The sequence below is a fragment of the Hyperolius riggenbachi genome, chromosome 5, assembly GCF_040937935.1.
Source record: "Hyperolius riggenbachi isolate aHypRig1 chromosome 5, aHypRig1.pri, whole genome shotgun sequence".
In the NCBI taxonomy this organism is placed as follows: domain Eukaryota; kingdom Metazoa; phylum Chordata; class Amphibia; order Anura; family Hyperoliidae; genus Hyperolius; species Hyperolius riggenbachi.
This window is the reverse complement of record NC_090650.1, coordinates 27,019,065-27,032,722: the sequence shown is the minus strand read 5'-3', so window position 1 is coordinate 27,032,722 and position 13,658 is coordinate 27,019,065. Positions and strand designations below refer to the sequence as shown.

The 13,658-nt window shown below is 45.5% G+C and overlaps 1 protein-coding gene and 1 non-coding gene across 3 annotated transcripts in view; both read right to left on the bottom strand.

Moving 5' to 3' along the window:
- LOC137518039 (FAST kinase domain-containing protein 4-like) overlaps positions 1–13,658 on the bottom strand; it is a 90,886-nt gene that overhangs the window by 3,680 nt on the left and 73,548 nt on the right. For both annotated transcript variants that reach the window (XM_068235229.1, XM_068235230.1), the window contains exons 8-9: positions 12,620–12,868; positions 6,639–6,750 (exon numbers count right to left, since the gene is read on the bottom strand). In XM_068235229.1, coding sequence (XP_068091330.1) covers positions 6,639–6,750; positions 12,620–12,868 — 361 coding nt within the window. The remainder of the gene's footprint in view (positions 1–6,638; positions 6,751–12,619; positions 12,869–13,658) is intronic.
- Positions 10,471–10,604, bottom strand: LOC137520076 (small nucleolar RNA SNORA5). The gene has a single exon (XR_011021421.1). It is a non-coding gene; the product is annotated as a small nucleolar RNA SNORA5 (small nucleolar RNA).

The following is a 13,658-nucleotide window of genomic DNA, read 5'->3' as shown; positions in this document are numbered from 1 at the left end:
AAAACATTACAGGCGTGTTAACAGAGAAACCACGCCTGCGCAGTCATACACTGTCCTCTATGGCAAGTTGCAAAATATAATGGGTTACAAAATCTTTTATTACACCATCCCTGCTGTCAGAAGAATATGGAGGAGAGCAGCAGCTAAAGGCGGAGCCGGGCACACTGGAGGACGCTTGCAGAGAGAAGGGACCTTACTGGCTGTGAGGAGTAGGGAGATGCTTTGGTATTTGGTGACCCTGAATGCATCAATAAATCCCCGGTCTGCCAAACCATGTGCGCATACCTCATACAGACTCGAGTGTCGCTGCTATGTGAATTCTGGCAAGCAGACCGCCTCTAACACGCCCCACACAGTCTGTAGGCTAGTGCAGATGTTCCAGCCTCTCACCATGCGCCGAGCCAATGAAAGCAGGAGCCTGCCGGGAAGCGCAAGATTTTGTACGCAGACAAGCAGAGCAGATTCAGGGCAGCGCTGGGATTTGCTATTTTGCAAGAGAGCCCAGCGCATCTTGATAGAAGAGCACGGGAAAACTGCCGGGCGGTTCTTAATTTCAGGTGGGCGGCCCACCCACCTGTTTGATTCTGAGTAGAACACTGTTGTAATCCAACCTATGCATTGAATTAATTATTCTACGTATGGATCGACACTCACTGTGCACCAGCTTGTTTTATAGGACAGACGTGTAATGTGAAAAATCGTACAGATCCAGGTCTGGAGCTTCAGTTACCATTCACATCAAACACCAGATTGGGGGTAAATGTAAAACCAGCAGTTTAATGTATAGCATGCTAACAGGTCTTGTAGAGTCAGGTGTAACTCGTGAGATTTTTGCAATGTCTCTGAGCACTGCACGATCTGGCCTTGGGGTGAATCTGCGGCCACTCCTGGGAAGATCAGCGACTGTCTCGAGTGCTTTCCACCTTTGAATAATCTTCCTCACTGCAGAAAACTCTTTGGAAATGGCCTTAGAATCCTTTTCACATTGTTGGGCAGCAATAATTGCTTATCTATGTACCGTATTTTTCGGACTACAAGACGCTCCTGACCATAAGACGCACCTGGGTTTAGAGGACAAAAGCCAGGGGAAAAAATATGTACTAAAACTGGTGCATCCATGGTGAAGGGGCATTGTGTGGGTTACGCCCCCTTGTACCCCTTGTGTCTCCCCATGTCCTCTATGCCCTTTTGTGTCCCTCTGTGTCCTCCGTTTGACCCCTTATGTCCTCCTTTGCATGGGAACAGTACAGGGAGTCCCTAACAGTGCGGTGGGTTGGAGGTGTGTATTGGCAGGCGTTCACAAGTCAGGAACTCCCTTCATTTGTACTATAAAAGACTTATACACACACACACACACACACACACACACTTTTGGTCTTTATTATCCACACACTGCTTCTGCGTTTTGACTCAAACCTTGTTAAATAATAGTGTAATAGGGCTGAACGACCTTCGGCTTTAAACCGAAAATTGTGATCAGCAGTAAGAGAATCCTGAGATCGTCAGAGCTGCGGTTTTCGCTGATTCCTGCTCTGCTCCCTCCTCCTCAGTCGCGTATGTAAGCAAAGGCAGAAATGTTCCCTGTAGTGAGGAGTTAATGAGTCGGACCATTCCCCCTCCCTAACCGGGTGACAGCCAGGCTGGTGAATGGGGCAGACACAGGAAGGATGGCTTGTCCCACCCCCTATCCCCGGAAAATGAGAAGAGCCTGAGAGACGTGCTTCCATCTGCTCACTACCTGGCGGGGACAGTCAGTGACAACTACTACCAACTACAACTATTACTGCAGTCCCCTCTCTGCCTGTAGCGTGTGCTGCTGCCTGCCTAGGGGGTGACAGTGACCGACACTAAAAAAGTCACCTCGCTGCTGGCTGGACAGCCTCCACCAATCACTCAACCACTGGTTTCTTCCCACAAATACAGGTCCTTCTCACAAAATTAGCATACTGTGATAAAGTTCATTATTTTCTGTAATGTACTGATAAACATTAGACTTTCAAATATTTTAGATTACACACAACTGAAGTAGTTCAAGCCTTTTATTGTTTTAATATTGATTTTGGCATACAGTTCATGAAAACCCAAATTTCCTATCTCAAAAAATTAGCATTTCATGAAAAGGTTCTCTAGACGAGCTATTAACCTAATCATCTGAATCAACTAATTAACTCTAAACACCTGCAAAAGATTCCTGAGGCTTTTAAAAACTCCCAGCCTGGTTCATTACGCAAAACCGCAATAATGGGTAAGACTGCCAACCTGACTGCTGTCCAGAAGGCCATCATTGACACCCTCAAGCAAGAGAGTAAGACACAGAAAGAAATTTCTTAACGAATAGGTTGTTCCCAGAGTGCTGTATCAAGGCACCTCAGTGGGAAGTCTGTGGGAAGGAAAAAGTGTGGCAGAAAACGTTGCACAACGAGAAGAGGTGATCGCACCATGAGGAAGATTGTGGAGAAGAACGATTCCAGACTTTGGGGGACCTGCGGAAGCAGTGGACTGAGTCTGGAGTAGAAACATCCAGAGCCATCGTGTACAGGCGTGTGCAGGAAATGGGCTACAGGTGCCGAATTCCCCAGGTCAAGCCACTTTTGAACCAGGAACAGCGGCAGAAGTGCATGACCTGGGCTACAGCGAAGCAGCACTGGACTGCTGCTCAGTGGTCCAAAGTACTTTTTTCAGATGAAAGCAACTTTTGGATGTCATTCGGAAATCAAGGTGCCAGAGTCTGGAGGAAGACTGAGGAGAGGGAAATGCCAAAATGCCTGAAGTCCAGTGTCAAGTACCCACAGTCAGTGATGGTCTGGGGTGCCATGTCAGCTGCTGGTGTTGGTCCACTGTGTTTTATCAAGGGCAGGGTCAATGCAGCTAGCTATCAGGAGATTTTGGAGCACTTCATGCTTCCATCTGCTGAAAAGCTTTATGGAGATGAAGATTTCAATTTTCAGCACAACCTGGCACCTGCTCACAGTGCCAAAACCACTGGAAAATGGTTTACTGACCATGGTATTACTGTGCTCAATTGGCCTGCCAACTCTCCTGACCTGGACCCCATAGAGAATCTGTGGGATATTGTGAAGAGAAAGTTGAGAGACATAAGACCTAACACTCTGGATGAGCTTAACCACCTTAGCGGTATGGACGAGCTCAGCTCGTCCATTACCGCCAGAGGGTGTCGCTCAGGCCCTGCTGGGCCGATTTTGATCAAATAAAAAGCAGCACACGCAGCCGGCACTTTGCCAGCCGCGTGTGCTGCCTGATCGCCGCCGCTCTGCGGCGATCCGCCGCGAGCAGCGGCGAAAGAGGGTCCCCCCAGCCGCCTGAGCCCTGCGCAGTCGGAACAAATAGTTCCGGCCAGCGCTAAGGGCTGGATCGGAGGCAGCTGACGTCAGGACGTCGGCTGACGTCCATGACGTCACTCCGCTCGTCCCCATGGCGACGAGGTAAGCGAAACACGGAAGGTCGCTCATTGCGGCCTTCCGTGTTACTTCTGGCCGCCGGAGGCGATCAGAAGAACGCCTCCGGAGCGCCCTCTAGTGGGCTTTCATGCAGCCAACTTTCAGTTGGCTGCATGAAATAGTTTTTTTTTTTTATAAAAAAAAACCCTCCCGCAGCCGCCCTGGCGATCTTAATAGAACGCCAGGGTGGTTAAGGCTAGGTCCACACTAGACCCGGTTGCAGGACGGACACTGCAGTCCGGATCAGGGGAAGTACCCACCGTACTGCAAACTGATGAAAGTGCATCAGTTTTGCATCAGTTTCCGTTCAGGTTTTTCCCTGACAGAAAACGTCTCCATCATTAGGAAGGAGTGGGAGGATTTTTTTGGGCCAATCATAAAGCTCAGGCTATCGGTTTTAACATCAGTTTTTTGCCTGTGGAGCTGGAGATGCGTTTTCTCATTGCTTTTCACTACCCCTGCGTGTATCCGTGGTCCTGATCCGTTGCGTGAAAATGCAGCAGATCCGGACCTTCCATTCAGGTTTTGAAAACGGATCCCCGCAAACGCAGACGGATCCGTTTTTTACTTGGGTGAGGCTGGCTGCTATTTTCAACATTAGTATCCGGGACTCCGTTTTTCATCAGGTTTGAAAAACGCAGCCACGGATACGTTTCCGGACCTAGTGTGGACCAGCTCTAAGGCCGCTATCGAAGCATCCTGGGCCTCCATAACACCTGAGCAGTGCCACAGGCTGATTGCCTCCATGCCACGCCGCATTGAAGCAGTCATTTCTGCAAAAGGATTCCTAACCAAGTATTGAGTGCATAACTGAACATAATTATTTGAAGGTTGACTTATTTTTGTTTTAAAAACAACTTTTCTTTTATTGGTCGGATGAAATATGCCAGTTTTTTTTATAGGAATTTGGGGTTTTCATGAGCTGTATGCCAACATCAATATTAAAACAATAAAAGGCTTGAACTACTTCAGTTGTGTGTAATGAATCTAAAATATATGAAAGTATAATGTTTATCAGTACATTACAGAAAATGATGAACTTTATCACAATATGCAAATTTTTTGAGAAGGACCTGTATTTCACTCACCCCCCTGAGCACCGATAGGTTCCAGGGGGAGTCACTGTGCTGTCATGTCACACAGAACTGAGCAATGTAGAAATATATATATATATATATATATATATATATATATATATATATATATATATATATATATATATATATATATATATATATATATATATATATATATATATATATATACATACATACACACACACACGGGCTGCAGCACACAACAGGAGAACAGTGACAGGGGCTCTTGGTTACGCTTGAACACGCCCTGTGAGCCTGCATAACCACGCCCACCTCTAGCACAGTTAAGTATAGAAATGAGTGCATTGCACATACCGTATTCAGAGAGTTCATTTGGTAGCTAGCGAAAGGTAAGGTGTTTTAATTTCCTTTTCTCCCATTTAGTTGACTCTTACTGGATTGGATTAGTTCCCACTAGACTGCTGATAAAAAAACTAGCATTGCATGGTTAGAGTAGGACTCACCAGATTGGGGACACTTTGGTGCAGTTGGTGAGCTTAAAGAGACACTGAAGCGAAAAAAAAATTATGATATTATGATTTGTATGTGTAGTACAGCTAAGAAATAAAATATTAAGATCTTTGCTGCTAATCTTCTAGTAATTATTCATAGTACACAACCAATTCACTATATCATATTTTTTTTTCCGCTTGGGTGTCTCTTTAAGCGCGTTAAAGCGTAACCAATAAATATATGTCTGAGGGACAGTTAAGTGACAAGACAATAGTTTGTGTGAGTGTGTGTGTACATAGTATATTGTCTTGGCACTTAACTGCTCTTCAGAGGGGCTCAGAATCTACTCCCTACCATAGTCATATGTCTATGTATGTATGGTGTAGTGTATGTATCATAGTCTAGGGCCAATTTCAGGGAGTAGCCAATCAACTTATCTGTATGTTTTTGGGATGTGGGAGGAAACTGGAGTGCCAGGAGGAAACCCACACAGACACGGGGGGAACATACAAACGCCTCGCAGATGTTGACCTGCGCTGGGATTGAAACCAGGGACCCAGCGTTGCAAGGCAAGAGCGCTAACCACTCCGCCACCGTGCTGCCATATACATATATATATATATATATATATATATATATATATATATATATTTCCAGGAGTAATAAGCTGCACAATAGGGGAGTCTATCACTAAGTTCTACACCTGGGATAAGGCTGGGTTCACACACGTTGGGGTTTTGTGTCATGGATGGTCAGAGCGAAATCACAACTTCTGGCAGAAATCGTGCAATTCAATCTTTTCCTAAAGTCGTTCAGGCCTACAGTGTAATAGGTCATGTATACTGTAATAGGTAACCTCCTATCTGAGGTGTAATTTACCTAATTATAAGACCTGATTTTTTTTCTTTTATCTCTCTTGAAATGCAAAACTTTAAAATCGATATACACAATTTTATATTGCTCACATAGTACAGCGAAGTCCCTGTGATCCGGAAATCTGGCAACCGGAAGTCTCAACTAACCGGCATGCCTGAGGGGGCTAACAGGGACTATGAGTTTGGGGGTTTTGGACCTAGCGTCCAGCGCCATCTTCTAACCTTTCTGTAGCTCGTAGCGGCTTTTCGGCACTCATGCACGACTCCCGGGGTGTCACGTGACCCCACGCGGGTCAGGTGACACGCTGAGAACTGTACATGGAGGACCTCAGAAAGCCTCTACAAGTTACTGGAAGGGTAGAAGATGGCGCTGGACACTTGGTGAGTATTTTATTTTGCACAGAGGGAGGGGAGGTTAGTGCTTTTTTAGCCGGTTGCTCAAGCAATCTGCAAGTACATGTATCCAGCACCAGATGATCCCCGCCGTTGCCGGATACCAGGGACTTCAGTGTTCTCCCCAGGCTCTTTTAGCCGGGTGCTCCACCTGGTTAGTTTTAGTGAGCACCCGGCTGTCATCGGCTCACTTCCTCCTCTGCTGTAATCAGAGTTGTGCAGAAAAGCGCCAGCTCTGTATTCTCTGATCCTGCCCCACCCGGCTACTTTTTCATGCCGCCCAGCACTCCAGTATAATGGAACCCCCAAAAGTTTCTCAGCCTCTGGCATTGATTAGTGCTGCCTGGGTCCTGCGCTCTCACCTCCTGGCCCCCTGCGGCAGGGGCTGCGTCCCCTCGGACTGCAGACAATAAGGGGCCTCGAAGTCCTTCACTGGTAAAGCATTATATTCAGAGTCCAGAACAAGCTCACAATCTGCACAAAATGAAGAGAGAGATCCCAGTAAATGCAGAGCAGATACAGCTTCATTCACCTGTGAATATTTCCAGGTAAGGATTCGCAATGCGATTTTTCACAGTAAAAATTATACTAATGAATAGCAATGGAGTGAATTTCCACGAAATGCAAATTTTTGGCATGCGGCGAGATGCAGAAACAATATGGAGTGCGGGCGGCAGATTTCTGCACCACGCATCCGTAATGCTGGGCATACACGTCTCGATTTTGCCGCTAGATCGATTCCGCAGGCAATTCTCTTATCTTCTGCTCGTTTTTCTTATCTTTTTCCATTGTGTTCAATGCGGAATTGAGCGGTGAAACAATCGGGCCGGAGATCGGACATGTCGGAAATGATCTATCGAGCCATCTAAATGGCTCAAAAACGAACTGTGTATTTCCAGCATTACCCATGTATTGATTGTTACATGAAAAAACGTATCCGAAATGTAAATTAAACTTACCTGGGGCTTTTACCAGCCCCCTACAGCCGCCCTGTGCCTACGCTGGTACTCAACAATCCTCCGGTTCCCTGCACCGACCGTCTGTCACTTGGATGCTCGGCCCTGGTCCGGGCGCCTCCTAATCGTGCTCCCGTAGACGGAAGCGCTCTGCACATGCGCAGTACGAAAAACATCTCTATTGCGAATGAACAGGCCGCTCTCGGCGACAGGGGCATGATCGGGGACGCGCCCATCAACTCACCAGTCGGCTGCAGGGAGCTGGTAGAAGCCCTAGGTAAGGTACAGTTAAGGCTCCCTTTAATGTTCACATTCGTTTCCACATCTAACGTGCTTCTTCCTGTTTCCTGTGTAGTCACAGTTCTTGGAGGGGGGAACTGATTTGAAAATTTGCATTACAAATGCATTCATTTTCCGAATCCAATTCAATTTCGGAAGCGAAATGCAGAGTGCGCTAGTGGAAATACAATAAAAGTTTTTTTTTTCTTTTCCCGGTTATATAACTTGATTGAAAAATGATCCAAATTGATCCATGACAAATTCATTTTGCATCCTTTTTACCCAATGAGGGTACTGCGGAATAACTGGAGTCTTTAAAGAGGAACTCCAGTGAAAATAATGTAGTAAAAAAAGTGCTTCATTTTTACAATAATTATGTATAAATGATTTAGTCAGTGTTTGCTCATTGTAATATCTTTCCTCTCCCAGATTCACATTCTGACATGTATTACATGGTGACATTGTTACTGTGGGCAAGTTATGTAGCCGTTTCTAGCTGCTCTGGCTGTTACAGACAGCTTTAAACTGTAATTTCCTGTCTGTGAACATTGTTACATTGTGGCAGTTTGCCCAGAGTACCGCGGTACTCAGAGCTTCTTGTGGGAGGGGTTTCAGCACAAAATCAGTCATACAGCGCCCCGTGATGGTCTGAAAATCATTCTATTTCTCATGTAAAAGGAGGTATCAGCTACTGATTGGGATAAAGTTCAATTCTTGGTCGGAGTTTCTTTAAAGCCCAACTGAAACCAGGAGAGAACAAGGCCAATTCTGGAAGCTGCTGCATGGATTAGCATGAACTGAAATGTATAACGGAACTATTTTTTGAACTACTTTTGGACTGTGGGGATTGAAACCTATGCCCTGTTTTGGTGAGCTCCTGGCTGGCAGGGCATAGCTGTCAATCACCGCCCCGCAGTGCGCATCCGCCGCTCCCCGTCGATCAAATGCGACGTCTCTCGCCGCAATTCATTGGCTCTGCCTGTCTCTATGACGGAAGAGCCATGTGAGCCGGTCAGGAGCTGCTTTCATTGGCTCCTGGCCGTGTCTATCAATGTAAGCCGATCCCATTGGCTCCTGGCCATGTCTATCAATGTAAGCCGATCCCATTGGCTCCTGGCCATGTCTATCAATGTAAGCCGATCCCATTGGCTTACATTGATAGACACGGTCAGGAGCCAACGAAAGCGACTCCTGACCGGCTCACATGACTCTGCCGTCATAGAGACAGGCAGAGTCTATGTCAGGAGGATCCCGGCGTGTGGGGGCTGCGGCTGGTATGCGTGGCAATTGCATCGGTATTGTACCAGCGGTCTCTGGTCCTTAAGGGGGCAGAGACCGCTGGTACGTAAGTGGTTAAACACTGAAAAAATCCTTTGTGTAAGCTCTGCTTGCCTGCAGCTGTGCACCTGTCCATACAAACAGAAACATACCTAAGGATTTCCTCTCTGCTCTAACAGATTAGCCACAGCATGACAGCCTTTCAGGGTCAGAAAAACTGTCTTCATTACAATTCATGGAATTCCTACAAAGAAAAATACATTTAGAGCTTGGTTTCACTTTGCAGGGAGCACTGAAGGGGTTACACCTCAGTGTTTACTGTATCTGGTGAGAGCTCCATGCTCCTGCAGTCTATTCACAGCTGCCGATAAGAAATGATGATGAAAGTCTAATCTGTGTAGACTGAACACAAACACAGCAGTCTATATATTATATGTATATCTATATGTGGAATAAAGGCTCATCACTGTGTGCAAGAAATCAGTTCCACTTTAAACCAAACCAAGCAATGATAAATTTAGGACATAATTAATTGTATGTGTAGTACAGATAAGAAATAGAACATTCGTAGCAAATAAAAGTCTCATATTGGCCTCAATTCACTAAGCTTATCTCCTGTCTTTAATAATGTTTCTAGAGTGATCACCATGGTGACGAGGCATGTAGTATTCAGGAAACATTTTACCTCAGGCAAACCTAAAGTTAACTCTTCTGTCTTGAAGTTAACTCTTCAATTCTTAAAGAGGAACTCCAGTGAAAATGATGTAATAAAAATAAGTTCTTCATTTTTACAATAGTTATGTATACATGATTTAGTCAGTTTTTGCCCATTGTAAAATCTTTTAAATCTCTGATTTACATTCTGACATTTATTACATGGTGACATTTTTACTGTTGGCAGGTGATGTAGCTGATGCATGCTGTTTTGGCAGTTGGAAACAGCTGTAAACCGCTATTTCCCACAAGGCAACAAGGTTCACAGACAGGAAACTGCCAGAAGTACCTCGGTACTCAGAGCTTCTTGTGGGAGGGGTTTCACCAAAATATCAGTCATACAGCGCCCCCTGATGGTCTGTTTGTGAAAAGGAATAGATTTCTCATGTAAAAGGGGGTATCAGCTACTGATTGGGATAAAGCTCAATTCTTGGTCGGAGTTTCTCTTTAAAATAACTCCAGAGGTTAAAGACAGGCTGTTAATTAACTGCAATTGAAAATAACTACAGAGGAGGTAACTTAAGGAATTAAGAGATAAGATAACTCTCTCATTGTGTGGTGGTACGTTTTCTCTTGCCTTATCTCCAGCATGATCTTAGTGAAATGAGGCCATTGGTTTCCAGTACAGGAAGAGTTAAAAAAACAAACTTCAGTTGTTACCTACGCAAAAGAGCTATTCTACCCAACTTGGGCCAAATACAGTCCTGTTTTCTGAAGCACTTTAACAGCCAAGAAACAGCATGAGATACGGTTTCACTGCAGGAAAGTGAAAAGGGTCATTAGCACGGCTTTGTTTTATAGCTTAAAATGTAAAAAAAACAAAAGCTATACAACAAAATAAAAATGAGACTTTTTTCTTTGCTACTAATGTTCTATTCATTATCTGTACTATACATACAATTCATTATATCATATTTTTTTCCCTTCGGGGTTGCTTGGAACAGGAGCTTTCCTGTATTGTATTGGGGAATGTCTGCAGCACAATATTATCCTCACATTCTAGCAGGAAGAAGATGAGGCCCATGAGCGGCAGAATTCTGTAGCAGCCCATTGGCCAGCCGCTGCCACGGGGAGGGCGGGGCTGAATTTGACGAAGCTGCAAAATGCAGATTTCTGTTTTCTCATACCAGCGGCCTCCGAGTCACCTGATTCCTCCTTTGTGTAGTTACTGCTTTAGCAAATTTTAAACAACAACTATTAGCCATGCTATGCCAGGGAAAAAAACACCACATTTAAGTAGATACTTACTTGCTTTACTTGCATAACACATGTATTGCCCTGTACACGTTTTGATTTCAGGGTGTTTTATATAGTGAAATGGTCAGAATTCTGTCCATGGCAGGGGCCATCTTGGGATCCACAGGCTTTGGCATCCCGCCTTGCATCTCCTCTCCTACCGCACTATTACTCAGCGAAGCGAGGAGGAATAAAAGCAGTGCACACAGACTCCCCTCCATATGGTTCCACGCACTGGAGTTTCCGTCTATACACCTCTCAGTACCGCCAGTGGTAGTGCAGAGTCTATAGACGGGAACTCCAGCGCATGGAACCACATGGAGGTTAGTCTGTGCGCACTTTTATTCCTCCTCGCTTTGCTGAGTAATAGTGCGGGGAGTAGATGCGAGGAGGGATGCAGGGTGAGGGGGGGATGCTTACCTACATAATCTGTTCATACAGTAGTGTGCAAAGTCTGCTGGCACTTATACTACAGAGGGGTGGTAAAACTGGTCAGTGATGGTCAATCAAAATTGGATGTGTGTATGTACCTTAAAGAGTACTTAAAGGGACTCCGAGCAGTGCAGAAACTATGGAAAGATGCACATCATTTTAAAGCGCTCTTTCTCCTCTTTCCAATGATATATAAACCACCACCCTACGCCTTTTAGTTTCCGCTATTTTCGCGATTGAAATTGCCGCGGCCGCGATTTCGATCGCGAAAATAGAGAAAACTAAAAGGTGTAGGGCAACGATTTAGGTGTCGTCAGAAAGAGGAGAAAGAGAGCTTTAAAATGATATCCATCAAGCCATAGTTATATTGTATTACACAGGACGACACTTTCCCCAGTGTCAGCAGCTCCATTTTGCTGAATGCAGCTGCTGACTTTGACAAAAAGTCGCCCTGTGTAATACAATATAACTATGGCTTGATGGATATCATTTTAAAGCTCTCTTTCTCCTCTTTCTGATGACACCTAAATCATTGCCCTACGCCTTTTAGTTTTCTCTATTTTTGCGATCGAAATTGCGGCCGCGGCAATTTTAATCGCGAAAATAGCGAAAACTAAAAGGCGTAGGGTGGCGGTTTATATATCATTGGAAAGAGGAGAAAGAGAGCTTTAAAATGATGTGCATCTTTCCATAGTTTCTGCACTGCTCGGAGTCCCTTTAAAGTGAAACAAAGGTGACCAGTTTAACTTACCTGGGGCTTCCACTACCCCCCTGAAGTCCTTCAGTTCCCTCACGGTTGTTCCGCTCTGCTCCAGTCAGCAGTGGTGCCCCTCTGAAAGCTTTCTTTCTGACTGAGCCAGTTGCAGGCTATGGCGCATGCACAACCCGAGCTGCACGCCTCCTCGATCAAACACCCGTATCCAGGAGCGTTCGGCACATGCGCTGTTGCAATTTTTACAAGCTGTAGAAGAGCAGAACGCGTCTGGCTATGGAGCGCAATCGAGGAGGCATGCGGCTCGGATATGCGCATGCAGCTTTCGTAGAGGACAGCTGCTGATTGGAGCAGAGCGGAACGACACTGGGGGACTTAGTTAGCCCACTCTGGTTGGATTTCTCTTCCGAATTATTTACAATCGGATCGGAACATCTGGGGCTGTGGAGTCGGTACAAAACTCATCCAACTGAGACTCCTCAGTTTATGAAACCTCCGACTTCAGGTACCCAAAATTGCTTTGACGCCTTAGTCTAATGTTTACAAAGGCTATGGATTTGGTTCAAAAACCATCCAACTCCGCAGTTTATTGAAACCGCCGACTCAGACTCCATGCACCCAAAATTGCTCCGACTCCACAGCCCTACCCTTATCCCCAGTCACCAGTGTTTGGTCCTGACACTTATGTTGGCGTGATCCCCCTGGCATCTCTCTGGAGGTCGGTGTTCATTCTCACCTAGTTGCCAGCCGTACACGTTGGGTGTGTTGAAGCGGCAGGGCTCGGGTGCTGGATAGATGACCTTCAGCACATCTTGGACGCTTTTTCTCAGTTCGGAGAGGTCCAAGGACTTGGCTTTTCTCGCTAAGCTCTGCAGGACGTCGCGGGGAAGCAGTGGACCTGGGTAGTCCGGGCACTCCAGCTGCGCTGTGCAGTTTATTTGCAATAATTTCCAACAATGGCTTCGGGATTTCTGGGATGTCTCCTCTGGGGAGTCAAATGAACACAACATAAGGACAAACCAGACACAAATTATCAGAGTTTCAAGCGTTTCTGAAATTACATGATGAGGTAAACATGGGTAAAATAGAGGCACACGTATGAAATAATTGCCGCCGGGAGACTTGGGCGCAGGATACAGCAGATATATGGCTTATCCTGCTGCTGCACAAGTCCCCGGCGCGTTAATTACTATTCCCCCTCCAGGTCCATGTGGATGGTAGGAAATGATGTAATTCGCTTCCAGCTATTGCTGGCGGACGAATTACAGTGTTTTATAAGTAACTTCAGCTCCGTCTTCTGACGGCGCCAGAGTTACTCAGTGTGCGCCGCTATAGCTGTAATTCCTACTACGGTCTATGGTGGCGCCAGCTGCGCCCAAATCTCCTGTGCTGGATTTGATGTGCTCCTAAGCCTATGAATAGTACCCTAACAACTGTACTGTTCACTGACTTTTTTCTTTATTACATAAGCGGAATAGGTTGATTATTAACCACTTCCCTACCCTGGTCATTTTCACAGTTCAGCTCTGAATACTTTGGCAATAACTTTATCATTAATTACCACAACTAAATGATCTATATATTGTTTTTTTCAGGACACTGTGCTCTTTTGGACTGGAAGGCAGTGTGGTTTTTTTTTTTTTTTGCTGCTTGCAATGTTAGACATGCCTTGTGTTTGACACCTGTGCCTCAGATCTGACAACATTAGCTGCATGCTGGTTTCTGGTGCGATTCAGACACTACTGCAGCCAAACAGATCAGCAAAAAACCCAGGC